Below are 21,652 nucleotides of genomic sequence, written 5' to 3'. Positions count from 1 at the left end.
TGACACTCCACGCCAGGCAGAGAGTTACGCTCAAAGTGTCCCATCACCTCTGCATGTCCACGCTCAGTCTATGGAGATGGATGAAGTGTCTGTTGTTCTACAGTCATATGACGATCTGTGGGAGGTCGGAGCAAGAACGCGTGCTGTAGCAGTCTTGCACCATTTGCCTCAGTTAGTCCCAGGTGGTCAGGACTCACTTCCTGCTTACAGTGAGAAGGAACTCCGGGATGAACAGCTCAGAGACAGAACTCTCTCTCGAGTCTTGTACTATGTGGAGAGACATCGGAGACCCTCCAGGAGAGAGAGAGATAAGGAATCAGTCACAGTCATGAGGTACCTGAAGCACTGGGAGAAACTTGTTGTGAGCAATGGGATACTCTACAGAGTCTCGAGGGATCAAGTCGTGAAGTCAAAACGCCGCCAGTATGTGGTTCCTGAGTCTAAGAAAGTTGAAGTTCTGAGAGGTGTTCATGACCATGCTGGCCATCAAGGTCAGTTCAGGAGTCTTGGCTTGGCCAGACAGAGGTTCTTCTGGCTCAACCTCGACAGAGACGTAAGAGACTACGTCCGTAACTGCCAGCGGTGTATTGTCAGTAAGACTGTTGAACCTGCTGCGAGGGCGCCTTTGCAGAGTATCACATCAACCAGGCCACTTCAGCTGGTTTGCATTGATTTCTGGTCAGCGGAGGACTCAAGGAACAAGTCAGTTGATGTGTTAGTTGTTACTGACCATTTTACAAGAATGGCCCAGGCATTCCCCTGCAAAGATCAGTCAGCCAAACAGGTGGCGAGAGTTCTATGGGACAAGTTCTTCTGCGTCTTTGGGTTCCCAGAACGTATCCACAGCGACCAGGGAGCTAGCTTCGAGAGTCAACTAGTGAGTGAGCTGCTCAGAGTCTCCGGTGTCAGGAAGTCGCACACAACCCCGTATCACCCGATGGGTAACGGTAGTGTGGAACGTTTCAATAGAACTCTCGGTAACATGATCCGAGCGCTTGAACCAGAGGCAAAAATCAACTGGCCGAGGCGTTTGCAAACTCTGACGTTCATGTACAATAGCACAGCGCATGAGTCAACTGGCTATGCACCTTTCTATCTGATGTTTGGGCGTACTCCTCGTCTCCCTGTCGATATACTCTTCCGGACAGTCCTGAATGATCCAGCTGTGGTCAGCTACGACAAGTATGTGATGTCTCTCACGAAGGATCTGAGAGAAGCTATGGTCATAGCCCAGGAACATGTCATAAAAGAACAGCACCGTCACACAGAGCTCTACAACAGACGAGTAAAAGGGCCCACCATTGACGTCGGAGACCGTGTGCTGTTGGCGAACAAGAGAGAGAGAGGAAAGAGAAAGGTGGCTGATCGTTGGGAGTCTACTGTATACACTGTGGTGGATAGGAACTCTGAGACTCACACATATAGGATACAAGACACTGTCACTGGACGAGAGAAGGTAGTCCACCGTAATCTATTGTTGTTGGTGAACTTTCTGCCGGTGTATGATACGAGTGTGATCTCTGACCCAGTTTCATCCCTGTCTGCTGTTCATACATCAAATGAGCCAAGTGATATGTCCGTGTCGGAAGTGGAACAGGATTCCTTGCCTGGGGAAGTGAGTAGAGGAACCGCGTTCGAGTCGGAGAGAGTGGATTCCTGTCCTGGGAGTGAGGGAGGGGAGGTTGAAGACATGGAGTATGGGGGAAGAGCTGTTCGGGAGAGGGATGTTCCCTTGACTGTTCCAGAGCCCAAGGATCCCAAGGGAAGAACCCTGGAGTGGGTCACCCAGTTACCATTCCCTGACCACTCACGGACAGAGGCTACTAACACTGTAGTGTCTTCAGTCTCGTTTGCCCCTCAGAGGGTTCCCGAGCAGATGGCTGAGGAGCAAATGGTAGATCAGTCCATTAACTCTGATTCTAGATTTGTGGTTAGCGCTGATGATTGTACTGATGTTTCTGGTAACACAAATCAGACAGATGATGCTAGTGACACACAGCGTACTGACACTTTAGCTTCTGTCACACAGTGTGAACATCCTAGTACAGTCACACAGGTCAAGTCCAAGTTTGGTCGCCTTATCAAACCGGTTGACAGATTGATATATACTATGTCAGGACAAGACATTATTCAAGACACTAAGTCAAACATTCGAGCTGTTTGCAGGTCAGTGTTCCAGGCTTCCCACAGTTAGATAAGCCGAAGCTCAGTTCAGTGCATGTATACACTGTGCACACTGACATCCTATGACATATAGGTTTGTTCGTTATTCTGATTGTTTCATAAGAGGTTGTGGCCTCTTGAAGGCTAGTAATACACAGTGAAAATAGGGTCTTGTGGGGTGTAGAACGCATCCTACCGCCAGTAGTTGGTTGGAGAGGTAGTTTACCTCTCTTTCCACTTCATCCTTATAGGATACTTTTCAAGTTGGCTGTCCTGTCCTTTGGCGGCCCTATGTAATAGTGTAAAAAGTAAAAAGTAGTATTTAAATGTATAGTTGCTGCTCAAGGTTGGCGAAATTCAGGGGAGGTGGGTGTAACAGAGTTGGGAATGTATGTTTAGCTGTGGTGAATGTAGATGAGTTTCGCCGTGCTTTGAGCAGCCCTGGTTGTTGTTGGAGCCCCCCTTTGGAGTTTGGGTGTACTGCAGGTCTGCACGTTCTTTGTCCTTCTCTTGTTGCCGTACTTGCGGTGGTGCGTCAGAACATGGCCGCCACCTCAATGGGTATGTGCGCTATGTAAAATGCTCCTCGTGTTTTGTTGTTTGTATGAAGAATCTTGTAATGTAGGGTGAAGGTGTTGGTGTAGTACTGTGCTGTTTGTTTTTACATGTATTGTGATGATGTGATGTATTGTGATGATGTGAAACAGAACATTTATTGTATGTTGTTTTGAACATGCAGATTCACAAGCAGACCAGAGAAGAATTGTGTTCTATATGTCTTCTCTGCAGGTATGTCGCTCCACATGTTGTTTGTAATTGTTATTTGTAATGTTTGAGGGAAGTTTGTGTTCTTTCTGTGAACAAATTGTCCTGATGTGAAATGTACATAGACGGTGGTGGTAGAACATGGCCGCCACCTCAATGGATTCACAAGCAGACCAGAGAAGAATTGTGTTCTATATGTCTTCTCTGCAGGTCAAATAAACGAATTAAATGAAAGAAGTTTGGCTGTTTGACCATCGTTACACTGTGCCTATGCTTAACATAGAAATACACCGTTCCACCGTTCCAGCGCGCTTCAGCCAAGTTTAAGATCCGAGGGTTTTGGTGCTTAGCAGTAGAAGACAATAATAGCAAAACTATTACCTGGGCACTTCCATTAGACTACCAAAGCAAGACACCGGAGCACTCATATCTGCGCGTTTGTCACAGGGTGACACCCAGGGTCACCCTGTTCCTCTGCAACAATTGATTGTATGAGCGACCGGCGTCCCAGTCCAATGGAAGCATCAGGCACAGCCTCCCCATAGAAATACACCATGTCATCACCACAGCCTCCCCATAGAAATACACCATGTCATCGGAGCGCGATTCACATTTCCGAGATGTACAATCCTGTTTATTTAGAAATAAATTATTACCTGTGGCGTTTGACAGCGGATGATGGTAGACATAATAAAAATAATAACTTTTATTTGTATAGCACTTTTCCTGCAAACGTTGGAAAAAATTAAACAATCAATTAAACAAAATCAATTAAACTGTGATGTTCATTCTCCAAACATGTGTAGCTGGTCCGCGCTCCAAAAAAGAAGATGTAAGATTTCTTTAAATATTTATCACTTTCAGATGAACGTTTTCGACCTAGGTACTGCAGTGTGTAAAGCCCTGTACAGTGTTGTATGTTTTAATGGGGAGTACAGACAGTGCAGTCTAAACAATGGAAATTATTCTGCCTCATGGTTATGCATAGCTCAGACCAATTAATCCAGGGTTCCTCTTTTGTGACATGAAGCCCCATTCATATTCTGGGTCAAAATTAGCCTTTTAGCTTGACAAACAAGAAACATCTGTTTGGTCTCAGCTTGTCTATCTGGGGTGAGCGTTATATGTTGAGATTGACAGACAGACACAAATCTGACATGATGCTGGTGAAAACATGACCCTTCATTTGCACGAGATGTGCTGCTAATTTCTAAAGTAGCTTACCAGCTCAGACCAAAACAGACGTTTGGAATTGTTCGCCCTGTCTCTCTTTGGCACATCGCTTGTTTAGACTCTAATAACAGACAAAGCTGCTTTATCCGCGTGTTCCCCTGAAACAGACTGGGCCTCTTGGGACACTGCCTGGGAGAGACCTGTAACGTTGGCCAGACTGTTGGGTACTTCTGCTCTGGGGACTATCAATGGGCAGCCATGTTGTGGGAGACAAGCCTGTTGAAGACAATAAACTCCTGTGCATCACACACCACACACACGCACACGCACGCACGCACGCACGCACACACACACAAAAACAGTTGAAAGGGGTTGAAATATCTCAAATAAGTTAGTGACATTTATGCAATCATCTGATTGATGATATCATTGTCTTTACCGAATTGTAAAGTTGTAAATTGATTATATTATCGCTAATTAATGATCTCTATTTTTCCTTTCCCGCAGTATGTCTTTGACTACCATGCTGGCGATGTGTTTGGCTGTGTGGCAGACATCGGCTGGGTGACTGGTCACAGCTACGTGGTCTACGGGCCGCTGTGTAACGGTGCTACCACTGTGCTGTTTGAGAGCACCCCCACGTACCCAGATGCTGGTGAGACACCGCAATACAGAGGAGGGGTGTGAGATTATGTTTACAATAACAGGTTACAGAGCGGCTGTGGCTCAGGAGGTAGAGTTGCCGTCTAATGATCGCAAGGTTGGCAGATCAGCGGTTTCTTGCCCCGGCTGGTCACATGTCGAAGTGTCCTTGGGCAAGACACTGAACCCCAAATTGCTCCCAGTGAGCGGGCCGGCGCCTTGCATGGTAGCTTGCCGCCATTGGTGTGTGAATGTGTGTGTGAATGGGTGAATGAGAGGCCGTTGTAAAGCGCTTTGGAATAAGGTGCTATATAAGTCCAGTCCATAAATCCTTTGAAATCATTTGTGTATAGCTCTTTGTTACACTCACATATAAGACTCAGTTGTCTCAGTATGAGGTAGAACACTTTGGGATGAGAAAGTTCTAAGGTTTTCCTTTTTTGTTGACACAATATTTGCTGCTGCCTCAACAGAGGTCATTGAGTCGTTCCGATGATCTTATCCACAGAGAGATAGACATGTGACATTGTTATCAGCTGGGTGGGTGCAATAGAGATGTACGGATGCCTTTGAACAGCAGCGGTCAAACTGACAGCTCAATCTGATTCTGAAGTTATTTGTTTGATTATTCATAGACAATTTGAGCATATGTATTATCACAAACATGCTTCATGATCTTCATTCTGAACAAGCATAGCTGTGTTGCTGTTTTCTTTGCTATAACCAATACAAAAAAGAAACACTTTAAAGTGTATTTTGGCTCTAGAAATGCGCTATATGAATGAATGCATTAACGTTATTATATTAGAACACAGTGAAAACGTTGTAATAGGTGTGCTGGGTGTGGAATAGAGAAGCGATTGAAGTTGTAACTGCCATAGTGGTGTTTACTTCAGTGTGAGTGACTCATTAACTCTTGATGATGAGTTTAGTCTTGGTTTACTACCAACGGTTAAAGAGAGAAGGAGTGTTTCAAAGTCTTATCTGTTCATTGTTATGTTTCCTGGAAATGGCATACCAGCTTTCATTACCCTCTTTAGCCTTGGCATGATAACAAATATCCTGTTCTTGGCTATGTGCCCTTTTCTAGTTGATATAGGAAGACACTTTTTTTATGAATAATAGCACACTGGAGGGGTGAATGTTCTAAATGAAATGTGTGGGGGGGTGAGTCATGCGCTAGTTGATAATGAATATGTGCACCCTCAGGGCGATACTGGGAGACGGTACAGCGTCTGGGCATTAACCAGTTCTACGGCGCGCCCACCGCCATCCGGCTGCTGTTGAAGTACGAGGACAGCTGGGTAAAGAAATACGACAGGTCCTCCCTCAAGACCCTGGGCTCTGGTGAGAGACTACACGAGCACACAGACATGGCCCTTGACACTTTAACCAAACATTTTTTTCGCCATTCCATACAGTGCAGCTTATTACGTATTCAGCTGGAACAGTTGATCTCAACCTGGTCCTTTGTGTATTTAAATGTATTTCTGAAACATTCCCAACTCAATGTGGGGGTAACTTTATGGTCAGGCTTTGCGTATCACAGAAACTTGGATAGATTCTCCCTGTACCGCTGTCCAGAAGGGAGTCATTCAAACAAGCTGTGAGCTGGATGTGAGGGGTCAGCCACAATATGCCTTTCAGAAGCCTTTCATATAGCCTTCAGACGGGCTGAATAATAACATTTATTTTGTATATTTCTGCAGTGGGGGAACCAATCAATCATGAGGCTTGGGAGTGGTTCTACAACGTGGTGGGGGAGGGGCGATGCCCGCTGGTGGACACCTGGTGGCAGACAGGTAAAACCCTCCAGCCAGCCCTGCTGTTGAACTGAAATGTTTGTGTTCATGTTCGTGTCTTAGAGGCTCATATAAAATCGTCCTCTGTTTTAATAGTCACAACTATAACTACAGTAGCAGGAGTAGTTGTAAGACATTTCATACTTGATCACATGGAACAGTGGTGTATCAACGGCATATCAAACAGCTCAGATTAGGAGAAGAGGGAGGAGACAGCCTTGACCTGAACAACCATACACAAGCGTGATGTATCTTATTTTCGACATCCAATGAAAGATAACTGACGTTAGTGCTGTTAATGTTCCTGTGCAAGAAGAGAAAGCCGTTTTAGGCGCATCTTGATTTGTTGTGGTGGTTTCAGTGTTGATCTGCACAGCAAATCTGTCTGATATTCTGTTCATCAGTGGCTTAACTCTAATTTGCGATTAGCACAAGGAACATCTGCAAACTCTACTGAAAATGAATTAGAATAATACCCCCACCCCAAACACACTCACTCCCTACTCCCCAAACACACTTACCCACTACTCCCCAAACACACTTACTCCCTACTCCCCAATGAGGGGAGTAGACCTACTTTGTAGAAAAACACTTTCTGAGGATTTCTTCATAAGCAGGGTAGTGGCTGAGGCCTGCTGAACACTTATCCTATGTATTACATCTTCTTTTCATATTTTACTCATCTGAAGAATAGAACTATCCACATTGAATCCTTTCATGACACACACACACACACACACACACACACACACACACACACACACACACACACACACACCACACACGCGCACACGCACTTGCACACACACACACACACACACACACACACACACACACACACACACATTCAAGATATCTGCTCACAATCTGAAAGAGCTGGGTTAATTATTATTAACCCTTCTTCATGGAATTCCTCCACTTCTTTTAATTCCTCCATCCGTTCCTCCCACCCTCCCTCCCACCCTCCCTCCCACCCACCCTCCCTTCCTGTTTCTCTCTCTCTCCCGTGTCCCCAGAGACGGGGGGTGTGTGTATCGCCCCACGACCTTCTGAGGAGGGGGCGGAGATCGTCCCGGCCATGGCTATGAGACCCTTCTTCGGCATCCAGCCTGTTCTCATGGGGGAGAAGGTGATGATAATAATAATAATAATAATAATAATAATAATAAGGTTTTCTGGTTCAAGTAAACTTTTAATGGAACATGAAGACAATGATCATTCCCATATACTAGACAGGAAGGGATGAAATGATCCGTCGTCATCCTCCAGCACAACGTAGTTGGTTGTGATCTACTCTATGTGTGTGGAACAAGGCTTTGTGTAATGTCTTCAATCCCCAACTCTGGTAGAGCACTCTTTTTCCTCAGGAGTCATAAAGACTACAAGCTGGACCATGTCCAACTTAAGATCCCTGCATCCCGTCTTGAACAGTCTTTTGTAATATTCAGAATATGACATGCTTATTGTGAAAGATTGAAAAGAGGAACAACCTTACTGTTGTTGTCCATCACTCCCAACTACTCTCAGTATTCACTATTCAACTTTAGACTAGATATTTAGACTAGATGTTTAGACTAGATGTTTAGACTAGATGTTTAGACTAGATGTTTAGACTAGATGTTTAGACTAGATCTTTAGACTAGATGTTTAGACTACATCTTTGGACTACATCTTTAGACTAAATATAAGAGCTTTCAGTCCAATCTCTCAGGCTTGACCTAACTCGACCGCCTAATAGATGGGTCACACCCGTATTACGTCATCTCACATTGCAATTTAAATGGAAAGCATATGTTGATGTGTCTTGCTTTTACAAGATTTACAGAGCTTTGTTGGAAACTTGGCCTTACAACATAATTTCTGCAATTTCGCAAATTCTTTCTCTTTTGCCAAATTCTGTCAAGCTGAAAGTGAGCTAGTATGACCAGCATTCCCTGGGTTTCTAGAACAGTTGCTGTTCTGTTTTGTGTTATCCTGTGGTGTGTAATGTATTATTTTATTTCATATGCAAACAAGTTATTATTATTATGTTCCTGCAAGTTTATGGTTGCTAAGGACATACGCTTTCATATATTTTTGGACATACACTCTTAATGGTTATTTTAATTAGCTTAATCACTTCCTATTTATCCAAATTAGAGAGAGAATAGACATGATGAATTCTATATTGTTTGTGCTCTTCTCTCTCAAAGGGGGAGCCACTATCAGGGAACAATACCAGTGGAGCTTTATGTATCAGGCAGCCATGGCCCGGAATGGCCCGGACCATCTTTGGAGACAACAAGAGATTTGTGGATGCGTATTTCAAACCATACCCTGGTGTGCTTCTCTTTAAAGTTTATAACATATACTAGCTAATAGAACGTATAATAAGATCACACATGTAATGGAGGTGATTCAGTGACCAAAGTCATGCATTGGTTACCCAAGCTAATGTCTTGGTTTTAGCTCAGTAAGTTTGTCTTCCAAGCTAAAGAGCTGGGTTTGAGCCAATGTCAGCCAATGTCAGTCGACAATTCGTGAGCTTAAAATTATACGGTTCTATCTCCGTTTAGGGTAGTTCAGAGATATTGAGCGTCAAAGTTTTTACATTCCATTATGTTGTGTGAGATGGAACCTTTGTATTTTATTAACTACTAACTAAAAAAAAGCAACTTTTTAAAACTAACACCACACAGGCATTAATAAACACCTAATGGATCAGATCAGAAAAAACTCAATTTTGACCAAAATGTTGAACAAAATGGAGATAGAACCGTATAATTCTAAGCTCACGAATTGTGTTAATATTTGATTGACATCTCAAACAATGTCGGGGGATCTTATATGTCAGTTTATTACCCAAGGTCTTTATTTTGAACTCCAGGTCATTACTTCACTGGGGATGGAGCGTACCGGTCCAAAGAAGGTTACTATCAGATAACTGGTCGTATGGATGACGTCATGAACATTAGTGGCCATCGGTTGGGTACTGCTGAGATCGAGGATGCCCTTGTAAGCACACACCTCCATAACCCACACTTCTGTGTATGACTGAATGCATATTCAGTCTAATTGAATTGAAAAAAATCGACATCATGATTATGTATATGCAACGTTTAATAAGTTTCAAATGGGTTTGTGGTTTGGATTCTCATCTTCTAGGATGAACACCCAGGGGTTCCTGAGACTGCTGTGGTCGGCATCTCTCATGATATCAAAGGAGAGGGTAAGAGTGAAAATGCTCACATTAGACAATCCACCATCCCACCCAGCCCCCTCACACATCGTGAGCTTAGAATTATAAGGTTCTATCTCCGTTTAGGGCAGTTCAGAGATATTGAGCGTTGTAGTGACTACATTATGGGTTCATGTTCTCCTCTTACTGTTGGTTGTGTAGTGGGAGGGAACCAGTTCTGGCACTAGGGGCAGAGGGGAGGATTATTAACGTTGCAACTTCCTGTTTAGACACAACAGTTTTGGTGATCTATTTTCTGGTCCTGTACTGAGAGTACAAGTTGTTATTTTGATTAAACAGTTTTGGTGATCTATTTTCTGGTCCTGTACTGAGAGTACAAGTTGTTATTTTGATTAAACAGTTATCATTACGTTGCCTACGTCTTTCCTTTTTCCTCCGGCACTACACTGGTGACCCCGACGTGGATTTTTGTTAACGTAATTGTGTACAAAAACCAGCGAACGAACATTACAATCCTGCAAAATGTCCGGGCGAGGAAGACGTTCAAACCAGCGGCAGCCATCACCACCCCCTGTCAGGGTAACGCGTGGTGCGCACACTCCCACTCTCAAGCTACCAGAGTTCTGGGACTCAACGCCTGCTGCATGGTTTGCTATTGTAGAGGCACATTTCAACAAAAGTGACATCGATGACGACGACGACCGGTACAACCATGCTGTGGCAATGTTGGGCAGCTCCACCGCAGCTCGAGTGGTAGGTTTTTTGTCTGCTCCCCCGACGACGAACAAATATGAGCGCCTCAAGGCCCTGCTTCTAGAGACATTTGAACTGTCCACTGCGGAGAGGGTGCGTCGCCTATTTGCCATGTCGGACTTGGGTGACGAGAGGCCTTCTGCGCGCATGGAGAGGATGCTAAACCTGCTCGGTACAGAAGACCCCATGATCCTCTTCACAGAGCTGTTCATGCGCACATTGCCAGCTCAAGTTAGGATGGCGCTGGCCAACACCGCCATCATGGAGCCCCGCGCCCTGGCCAGGGAGGCGGACCGGTTCGTCTTGGCCATGCCTCAACGGTCCCCCGACCTGCTCGCTCCCGCGGCCGCCCCGCCACCCGACCGTCGCAGGAGAGCGAAGGATGACGCCAGACCTTCTGGCCAGCAGGGTAACGCTGCGGGCCATTGTTTCTACCACGCCACTTTTGGCGCCAAGGCCAAACGGTGCCGCTCACCCTGCACCTTCGGACCGACGGGAAACGGCGGGGCCGGCACTCAGTAGTGGCCCTGAGCGCTGGCGTCACCAACAGGCTGCTCTTCATACAAGACACCGCCTCTGGTCGCAGTTTCCTTTGTGACACAGGTGCCCAGTGGAGCATCATTCCGGCAGAGAGATCGGATGTGGCGAAGGAGGAGCGTGGTCCGCAGTTGGCAGGCGCGGACGGCACACCTATCTGCTCTTATGGCACTAGGGCGGTGGACGTGTGCTTCGGAGGGCAATGCTTTTCGTGGGATTTTGTCATAGCGGCTGTCACATTTCCCCTCCTTGGTGCGGATTTTCTGTGCGCCCACAACCTGTTGGTGGACGTGGGGAACAGGCGCCTGGTCAACTCACAGACTTTCGCTTCCTTCGCCTGTACGCAGGGGGAGGCGGTCTACAGCGGGTGGTCCAATACGCTCGCCGAAAGTGACCAGTACCTTCGGCTGCTCGCCGAATTCCCCGACCTTACCAAGCCCACCTTCTCCGCGCCCACGGTGAAACACGGAGTGGAGCACCACATCGAGACCGAGGGGCCTCCCCTCCACGCCAGGGCCAGGCGCCTCAACCCGGAGAAGCTGGCCATCGCCAGGGCGGAGTTTGCGCATATGGAGCAGGTGGGCATCGTTCGGCGCTCGAGCAGCCCCTGGGCGTCTCCCCTGCACATCGTCCCAAAGTCAGACGGCGGGTGGCGCCCATGTGGGGACTACCGCCGCCTCAACGACGCGTCCAAGCCTGACCGCTACTAGGGATGGACGGTTTCCAATTATTGAAACCGAAAAACCGTCAAATACTAAAACCGCGGTTTTCCGGTTAACCGAAAAACGTCTGGAAAAAAAAAAAAAAAAAAAAAAAGAGAGCGACAATTTCAAATAATTGAGCCCTACTGCTACAATACACTCATGTCGAACACCATTAAAACACCGTAAGCACAGTCGCAACACATTTAGGCTACTTAGTTTCACAAATATAAGTGGAAAGGCAGACTTTTGTAAGCTACACCATACATGAAAACACATGAACACTTAACACACCAGCTCCGCTGATCCAGGGTGCACGCCTGCACGGAAGATCATCTCTTGGAACAGCGTCTTCATTGAATGAACTGCTTTCTCAATATCTTGGTTCTTAGACAAAGTTTCAGCTGCTGCTCAATGTATTTAAATATTTGAATACTGCTCAATAATCACTGAAATATTAGACTTAGAATTATGCAGTGAACATACTTAAAGCTTTTCATAAAAACCACATGCCGCGAGACTGACTCGTCCTGAACTGTCGTAAGTCAATCAACAAAGAATGCCCCATCAAAATAAAAGTGCCCATGGTAGAGCTGTCAAAATAGAGCTTTCAAAATAAATGTACTAATACAGATAGAGATAAATACAGAACTACCTTTGCGTCACTAAGTGACCGCGTATCTTCTGAGACATGCGTTCTGTCATCACTTTCAGTAGCGCCTTCACACACAGTGGTGCTGTGCACAAACACTCTTGATCCGTATAGCTCTTGTTTTATTATATTGTGGTTTAGTAAATACTGCACTTGGAGTTACATTCAATGCATGATTTGTGCTATAGAACATAAATAAAGTTTGATTGATTGATTGATATCAAATCAAATCACATTTTATTTCTATAGCGCATTTCTCACAAAAGTGACCCAATGCGCTTTACAGAGAGCAGCGAAAATGATCTTATTAAATGTAAGCGAGTAATTGTAAAAAACCTTTCCTATCTACCAATAACTGAAGGCAACTATCTTTCCCATAGAGTGATTCGTTACCCTTAAATATAATCCCAATTAGATATTAATCCTCAGTTATTCTTCACAACTGACCAAACCTCTCACTCATTGCGCGGCAGATTCAGACTGTATCATTGTTATTTTCACACACGACAAACATGTGACATGTTCCAGTTTTATTCTTTGAACAACATAGGAAAAAAAAAAAAAAAAAAAAAAAAATCCGGTTTCAGACGGTTTTGATAAAAAACCGTTTCTATTTTTATAAACCCCGGTTTTCGGTTTAACCGAAAAACCGTCCATCCCTAACCGCTACCCGGTCCCACATGTCCAGGACTTTTCAGCGAACCTGGCAGGCAAACGCTTCTTCTCCAAAGTGGACCTGGTACGGGGGTACCATCAGGTGCCGGTGCACCCCGAGGACGTCCCTAAGACGGCCGTAATCACGCCATTTGGACTCTTCGAGTTTCTGCGGATGCCGTTCGGCCTGAAGAACGCGGCGCAGACCTTCCAACGCCTCATGCACTCGGTGCTCCGGGACCTACCATTCCTCTTCGTCTACTTGGATGACATCCTCGTCGCAAGCACCACGGAGGAGGAGCACCTGTCCCACCTCCGGGCCCTTTTCACACGGCTCAGCCAACATGGGCTGATTGTCAATCCGGCGAAGTGTGAGTTCGGACGGAACACCATCGACTTTCTCGGGCACCGGGTCTCCGCAGAGGGGGTGACCCCCCTCCCCTCGAAGGTGGAAGCTGTCGCTGCTTTCCCGCGCCCCAGCACAATCAGCGAGCTCAAGGGGTTCATCGGGATGGTAACCTTCTACTATCGCTTCCTCCACCACATCGCTCACATCCTGCGGCCTCTGTACGATGCCCAGAAGGGCAAGACTCTGAAGCAGCCGGTGGACTGGACGGCGGAGCGTGTCAAAGCCTTTCAGGACACCAAGGCGGCCCTGGCCCGCGCTGCCATGTTGGCCCACCCCTCGCCCTCGGCACCCACTGCTCTCACCACGGACGCCTCTGACTTTGCTGTGGGAGCGGTGTACGAACAGTGGGTTGGGGACGCCTGGCAGCCTCTTGCATTCTTCAGCCGCCAGCTGTCTCCCAGAGAGCAAAGGTACAGCACATTCGACAGGGAGCTCCTCGGGCTGTGGCTTGCTGTCAGACACTTCCGTTTTTTACTGGAGGGCCGCGAGTTTACGGCCTACGTGGACCACAAGCCACTCACGCACGCCATGTCCAAGGTGGCGGAGCCGTGGTCCGACCGCCAACAGCGCCAGCTCGCCTACATATCCGAGTTCACCACAGACATCCAGCACGTTGCTGGGAAGTCCAACCAGGTCGCGGATTGTCTCTCCAGGGCGGTGGTTGGTGCGGTCCAACTGGGTTTGGACTACGCGCGCATGGCTGCAGACCAGGCCGCCGACCCCGCCGTCCAGGCTCTCAAGTTGTCGGACACAGGACTGCGCCTAGAAGAGGTGGTTTTCGGTGACGCAGGGGCCACGCTCCTGTGCGACGTCTCCATGGGTCAGCCACGACCGGTGGTCCCCGCCAACTGGAGGCGCCCCGCCTTCGAGGCGATACACGGCTTGTCTCACCCTGGTAGGAAACCGTCCTCACGGCTGGTGTCAGAGAAATTCGTCTGGCATGGGCTCAAGAGGGATGTGAGGGCCTGGGTAGACACGTGCATCGCCCGCCAGCGCGCCAAGGTGCATCGACACGTCAAGGCCCCCCTGGAGCAGTTCTCTGTGCCTGAGCGGAGGTTCGATCATGTAAACGTGGACCTGGTAGGGCCGCTGCCCCCCTCGCACGGATACACCTATCTCTTTACCATGGTGGACAGGACGACTCGCTGGCCGGAGGCAGTTCCGCTCTCCTCAACGACAGCCCCCGACCTGGCCCGGGCGTTCATCGCGGTGTGGGTCTCCCGCTACGGCACCCCTGCTGATCTCTCCTCTGACCGTGGCTCACAGTTTACTTCAGAGCTGTGGGCAGCGGTGGCGGAGAATCTGGGGGTCAAGCTCCACCGCACAACCGCCTATCACCCGCAGGCGAACGGGCTCTGTGAGCGTTTCCATCGATCCATGAAGGCCGCCCTTCGAGCCAGCCTCACGGACAGCGACTGGCTTGACAAGCTGCCGTGGGTCATGCTGGGGCTCAGGACAGCGCCTAAGGAGGACCTCCAGTCGTCGTCCGCTGAGCTGGTGTTTGGACAGCCGCTGCGGGTCCCCGGTGACTTCATTCCCAAGTCAACGGAGCCCTGGTCCGCCGCCGCTCAGCGCGCCTCCCTGCTGGACAGCGCCAGGACCTTCGTCCCGGTCCCGACTACGCAGCATGGTGTCCCTACTTCGAGGGTACCCCCGGAGCTGCACTCAGCGAGGTTCGTTTTCATTCGTCATGATGGCCACAGGACTCCACTACGTCCTCCTTATGACGGGCCTTTCCGTGTCATCGAGGCCGGAGCCAAGAACTTCATGGTTGACATGGGGGGTAGGCCTGAGTGTGTGTCCGTTGATCGCCTCAAACCGGCCCACTTGGACCTTGAACTGCCCCTGGACTTGGCCCTGCCACCGCGCAGAGGCCGGCCTCCAGTCCTACCTCCCCTGCCGCGCCCTGGCCATTCCCCCCTCCGACCCCGACAACCCCCCGCAGCTCGCGAGCCCCCGGTCGTCACTGCCCCCCGTCCTTCCCTGCAGGAGGACGTGATGGGCGATGTCACACCTCCTCCCGCACCTCCTGACTTTACCTACGATCGTAGGGGCCGGGCCATACGCCCTCCTCGCCGTGAGGATTTCCAATATTGAGGTGAACACTGGGGGGGCTGGTGTAGTGACTACATTATGGGTTCATGTTCTCCTCTTACTGTTGGTTGTGTAGTGGGAGGGAACCAGTTCTGGCACTAGGGGCAGAGGGGAGGATTATTAACGTTGCAACTTCCTGTTTAGACACAACAGTTTTGGTGATCTATTTTCTGGTCCTGTACTGAGAGTACAAGTTGTTATTTTGATTAAACAGTTTTGGTGATCTATTTTCTGGTCCTGTACTGAGAGTACAAGTTGTTATTTTGATTAAACAGTTATCATTACGTTGCCTACGTCTTTCCTTTTTCCTCCGGCACTACAGCGTCAAAGTTTTTACATTCCATTATGTTTTGTGAGATGGAACCTTTGTATTTTATTAATTACTAACTAAAAAATGTCAACATTTTTAAAATAACGTCACGACATGGCAAACATATAAGTAAGTAAGTAGCCTTGTGAACCGATGGTTCTCCAGCCTAATGGCCCATAGGGCAAGAGCCTCCTGCTTCCGTAGCGTGAGGCATCTTGACCCCCTGGACATGACGCTAGTATCACCCCCAATCCAACCCTTAGTGCTGAGTGCCAAGCAAGGAGGCATCGGGTACCATTTTTACAGTCTTTGGTATGACTCGGCCGGGGATCGAACACACAACCTCCCAATCTCAGGGCGGACACTCTAACCGCAAGGCCACTGAGCTGGTCCACAATAATATGGTTAGTGTTAGTTAATGAAATGAAGTTTCGGTCATGAAATTGAGTTTATTGGAAATGTTTTATGGCGTCATCGAACGTGACAATTTAAACAAAACTAATTGACCTGATAATACAAAGTCATAGTAGGATGAGTCAACTGGCCCCAGTAGCCTGCTGCTTATCAGTCCTCACTTCACCTGTCATCGTGAAACTCATTCCAGCTTATCTGTCTGTTTAAATCCTGTTGGTTATCATGAACCTCACACCATGACTCTCATTTCACAGTCAAACCAGGGCCAGTAACTGACTCTCTCTGTGCTGTTTGTTACTGAGGTTAATAATCAACCCTGTCAAGTGCGCAGCGGAACAATTGTTTATGAAGTGAAGATAGCGGAATATTACTGCTTGTCCTTGGCTTTGGGGCAATGCTGATGACCTAGATAAGTTTGTTCCTGCCCAGGTCTGGTCACACACCGCCACCTTGTGGTTGTACAAGGAACAAATATCCCATCTAGCAGATGCATTTACATTTACATTTTTGGCATTTAGCAGACGCCTTATTCCAAAGCGACTTACAATCAATACATTTGAATACTAAGCATGTGAATCATCAATCCACCATTCGTTGCAGGAAGAGTAATCTAGCTCAGGCCCGGGGCCATTGATAGAAGGAAAAACCTTCTCCCTATCACCTTCTTCTAAAACCTAGTTTTCTTTTTTTTTACACTGGAGAAACAGAGAAACAGTACAAGGGGGGCAATAGAAGTTCTTAGGGACACAGTAGAGGGGAAAGCGGGTGTCTTTAGGAGACGTTGTGGTGAGGGACAGAAGATGTCTCAGGAGGAGCAGTTAAGATGTAACCTGAAGAGATGGGTCTTCAGTCTACGACGGAAGATGGGTAGTGACTCTGCCGTTCTGACAGCCGTTAGATGCTTTTAGCCAAAGCAACTAATAACAATTTTTTATATGATCTCAGCGGGAATCAGACCCACAATCAATCTAAGAGTTACTATGCTCTACAAACTGATCCACAGAGGAACACTGCAATATGTATTAATTAATTAATCTTTATTAGCTGGCCTATTGTTCCTCCTAGACATGGATTACTTCTTACTATTATTATTATTATTATTATTATTATTATTATTACTATTATTATTATTATTATTATTATTATTATTATTATTATCATTATTATTATTGTCACGTCTGATTCAGTAGCAGCGTCATTGGCTCATTTCTAAGCATCTGTTACTGCACATTTAACTCTTTTCTTTATTTTCCTGTCCAACAGTCCCGTTTGCCTTTGTGGTTTTAAAGGAAGACTATTCTCTGAATCAGAAGGCCGTTGTTGAAGAGCTGCGAGGCCTGGTGGCCACTAAGATAGCCAAGTATGCTGTCCCTGATCACTTCCTGGTGAGCTCATGATGCTGCCTGAGTTGCACACCACACTGTGCATTCCTGTGATTGAAACATAGGCAGTATGAGAGAATGCTGTTATATCACCGTCTTCATGCCAATGACATTTGTTTTGAACCAGCAGGATGTTATTAATGATATGCCCATCCATGTTCATGTTGCTTAAGCAGTGTTGTCCTCATATGTCTTTATCTCTCATTTGTCCTCTTCTAGGTAGTGAAGAGACTTCCTAAGACCCGCTCAGGAAAGATCATGAGGCGTATCCTGAGAAAGGTCGCTATGGAACAGACAGGAGACCTGGGGGACGTGTCCACCCTGGACGACCCTTCTGTTGTCACAGAAATCATCCAGGCTCATACTCAGTATAAGAGCCTGAAGCTGAAGAAAAAACAGGGATGAAATCCATCCTTGTTCAAGCTCTTCTTGCACTGCTGTGTGTGCACTGGTCATTTGATGTAATTAACTCACACGCTCTCTGATAAGCCATTCACCCATGCAGTACTAAGTCAGACACACAATATTATTATTCATGACTCATGAAGTGTTAGGATAATAAGATATTAGTCATGATGGGAATATAATGTTGAACTAGTATTTGCCAAATGAAGGTGTTTTATGTGTTCGGTGTTGGGTTTTATCAATATAAAAAGCTTAATTCTTGAAAATATTAAGTGCAAATGATTTCAATGAAATAGGAATAATACAAAAAAACGTTTTGTCATACAATCTTCATTGTATCATTGGCATATTCAATCATTCTAATAATAATAATAATAATAATAATAATAATAATAATAATAATAATACATCCCATTTAGCTGACGTTTTTATCCAAATCGACTTACATTGCACGAGTACATACATTTAAATAATTTTTGAATACTTTTTCTTGTATCTTTATTTGACAAATTCTTGAGAAAATAAAGAAACTACGAACATATTTCCCCGCTTGTTCGTGTGATGATTTACACTCTTGAATATTAAAGCCCTAGATGCCAGAGAGATAGTTAATTATAGAGTGCATCCAAATAATAAGTATAATATAGTATACAGTATAATAAATAATAAGTATATTAATAAGTCTCATTCCAGCCCAGTATGTGACGTATGCAGTCCATGTGTTGCTGGCGTACAGAAAAGGCAGACCCCGGAAATATGTAGCCGTTGGCCACTTTCGAACGTCTATCAACAACAGTATACTGTCGTAAAACAGTTGTTAGTTTACTTTACGGCCAATGTCATAACATTGCCTTCCTGCACGAACGAAATTAGTTGTGTGATATTAAAGATGCTGAGATTACAAGATGAATTGGCCACTGTGCTGGGGCTCTTGGTCAATGCAGCCGTGATAGAAATTAGTAAATTGTTGGACGAGCGCAGCGGTGTGCGTTTGGAAACGACATGGGCTCAGAACATGAGACATGACAGTGACCCAGAGAAGAATGATGAGGCGCAGACAGAATCACAGGTGACGATTTTTATTATGGCAATAATGCTAAGAACTTAGATTCGAAATGTAATAGAAGTCATGTGGGACATTATTAACCAGTGCTCCCAGTTATCGGTATTGTTTCTGTTTTGCAGTAAAATTAGTTGGTAACAGTTAAGTACGCCAAATGAGTGGTAGCCTATACATTTGAATGAATGAATGGTCTTTATTGTCATTAAAGTACAGGTACCAAACAACGAAATTTGGGAGGGGGGGCTCCCCTGGTGCTAGGAAAAAAAACTAAAAACAAGAAGGGAAAAGAGCTGGTTTACATAAATAAAGGCTATGTACACTATCCACTATACTATACTATACAAATAAAACACTGTGCTGTACTCTATGCTATGCTATACCTATTCTAACATTTCCTATCTCTGAACCTTATGTACCCGAGGGTTGTCATATTGCACATAGTGTTATTGCACATTCATTTAAAGTGTCGCAGTTTGCAGGTTTGAAATGTTCACAGTTGTGTTTCAGTATTGCACTTGATTTCAATCTAGTATGTGTATATGTGTACGTTTCATTTCATGGTCTCAGAAGCAGACTGATTATGTCTTCCCCCAAACAGCTGTTGATGATCATGAAGAGATTGTCCAAAGAATCCATGGAAAAAATCAATAGCCTCATAGATGAGAATACAGCTACCCTGTACCTGGAAATAGCTGTGGTTCAGAGAGAGAATGAAGCACTGAAGGAAAGGGTCCAGATGTTAGACGGAAAGCACAGGACCACTGGAGAGGAGGAGGAGGAGGAAGAGAAGAATTATGACTCGCAGAGTGAGGAAGCAGAGAAAATATGTGGACATGCAATATTTTATAAGGCTCAGTGAAATAGCATTTGGACTGATATTGTGAATGTGTTCATGCTTTCAGACATGAAGCCCTCAAAGAGTGGAGATGAAGAGCCCAGAGCCATAGATGTTATTGATTCTATGTCCTTGTCCAAAGTCCCCACTAGCAAGGTAAGCCTCTACAAAATATACACATATTGTTTTTATCAAGATAGGCTGAGCTTTGCAATTGGTTGTGTGTGTACATATGTGTATATGTGTACGTTTGTATGTGTGTACGTGTGTCTACCCTCTAGTCTAATCAAAGGTTTCACTCCTAGTCTGCAGTCATGGTGGAAGGACATCCTGAATGTATTATTTTACAAGAAATGAAACTGCAACAGGACATGCAGAGAGGGGGCACATACAAAGACACATGTGAGTAAGAAGGCTTGCACATACCCCTACATTCACAAAAGTGTTGAGATCCAAGGACCGAATTGCATCTAATCAAACACTTTTTAAAGTGAGTTGATATGAAATACTGAGCCTATAGCAAAATAACAGTTCAATTTTCTCCTCCTGCACAGGTGGAGAATCTGGGACAGAGGCTGAGGAGAATGCTGCTACTGACTACCCATTGGAGGAGGACACTGATATACATCCCTCACCAGGAGAGACCCAACAGGGCCCAAAATTACAGCCTGCACCTCATGACGCTAAGAGGAAAGTCCCCACAGCAAATCAAAGAAGTCGGCCCATGAGACATGCAAGACACACTAAGGGACACAAGAAAGTTGGCAAAGGAAACGAACGTTTAAGCTGTGGCCTTTGTAAGAAGACTTTTAGTAAACAAAGTAACCTCAAAGCCCACCAGGTTGTGCACACAGGAGAGAAGCCATTTAACTGCACTCAGTGCGGAAAAGGCTTCACAGCGAAGTGTAGTGTCAACATACACCAGCTTGTAGTCCACAAACTGGAGAAACGATTCAAGTGCACATACTGCGGTAAGGTATTTGGTACTCAGAGTCACCTTAAAGAACACCTGGTGGTTACCAAAGGAGAGGATGTGTTTAAATGTACTTTATGTGGGAAAACCTTCCCTGCGAAATGTAGCCTCAAAGCCCACACAAGAGCCGGACACAAAGGAGAGAGGAGGTTCAACTGCACTCAGTGTGGGAAGGTTTTTTCCAGGCAGAGAGATCTCGTAATACACCAGGGTATCCACACAGGCGAAAGACCGTTTAAATGCACCATGTGTGGGAAGTGTTTCACGTCCAGACGTAGTTTGAATGTGCATCAGCTGACTGTACACAAAGGAGAGAGACCGTTCAGCTGTGACATCTGTGGCAATAGTTTCAGCCAAAGAAGTGGCCTCAAGTCTCACGAAAGGACCCATACAGGAGAGAAACCTTTCATATGCGATCAATGCGGGAAACGCTTCACAGTGAGAAGTGCACTCAACATACATCACAGGGTTCACACGGGCGAGAAATCTTTCAGTTGCGAAATATGCGGAAAGTGCTTCAGCCTCGCGCCCAACCTGAAGAGACACCAGCAGACTCACAGCGGCGTCAAGGCGTTTCGCTGTGAGATATGCCCGAAGACTTTCACCCAGGCCAGCCATCTCAAAGTCCACCAGTGTATACACACGGGAGAGAAAGCGTTCATATGTGACCTGTGTGGGAAGAGCTTCAACCAAAATGGCGCGCTTCGGACCCACCAGAGGATACACAGTGGTGAGAAACCCTACAGC

At 46.2% G+C, this 21,652-nt stretch overlaps 1 protein-coding gene across 1 annotated transcript in view; it reads left to right on the top strand.

Annotated features, from left to right (window-relative positions):
- The window catches only part of acss1 (acyl-CoA synthetase short chain family member 1), a gene marked incomplete at both ends in the record, with an annotated part of 33,504 nt that extends 15,470 nt beyond the window's left edge, over window positions 1-18,034 (top strand). The window contains 9 exons of the mRNA XM_080536209.1: window positions 4,609-4,756; window positions 5,953-6,090; window positions 6,453-6,545; window positions 7,562-7,674; window positions 8,738-8,864; window positions 9,412-9,539; window positions 9,690-9,753; window positions 17,511-17,632; window positions 17,849-18,034. Of these exons, the coding sequence (XP_080392335.1) occupies window positions 4,609-4,756; window positions 5,953-6,090; window positions 6,453-6,545; window positions 7,562-7,674; window positions 8,738-8,864; window positions 9,412-9,539; window positions 9,690-9,753; window positions 17,511-17,632; window positions 17,849-18,034 (1,119 nt within the window). The remainder of the gene's footprint in view (window positions 1-4,608; window positions 4,757-5,952; window positions 6,091-6,452; window positions 6,546-7,561; window positions 7,675-8,737; window positions 8,865-9,411; window positions 9,540-9,689; window positions 9,754-17,510; window positions 17,633-17,848) is intronic.
- Between the last annotated feature and the right edge of the window lie 3,618 nt (window positions 18,035-21,652).

This window comes from Nansenia antarctica (genome assembly GCF_963989245.1).
Source record: "Nansenia antarctica genome assembly, chromosome: 1".
Classification (NCBI taxonomy): Eukaryota; Metazoa; Chordata; class Actinopteri; order Argentiniformes; family Microstomatidae; genus Nansenia; species Nansenia antarctica.
The sequence above is the reverse complement of the archived record's forward strand: the minus strand, read 5'-3'. Positions and strand labels throughout refer to the sequence as shown.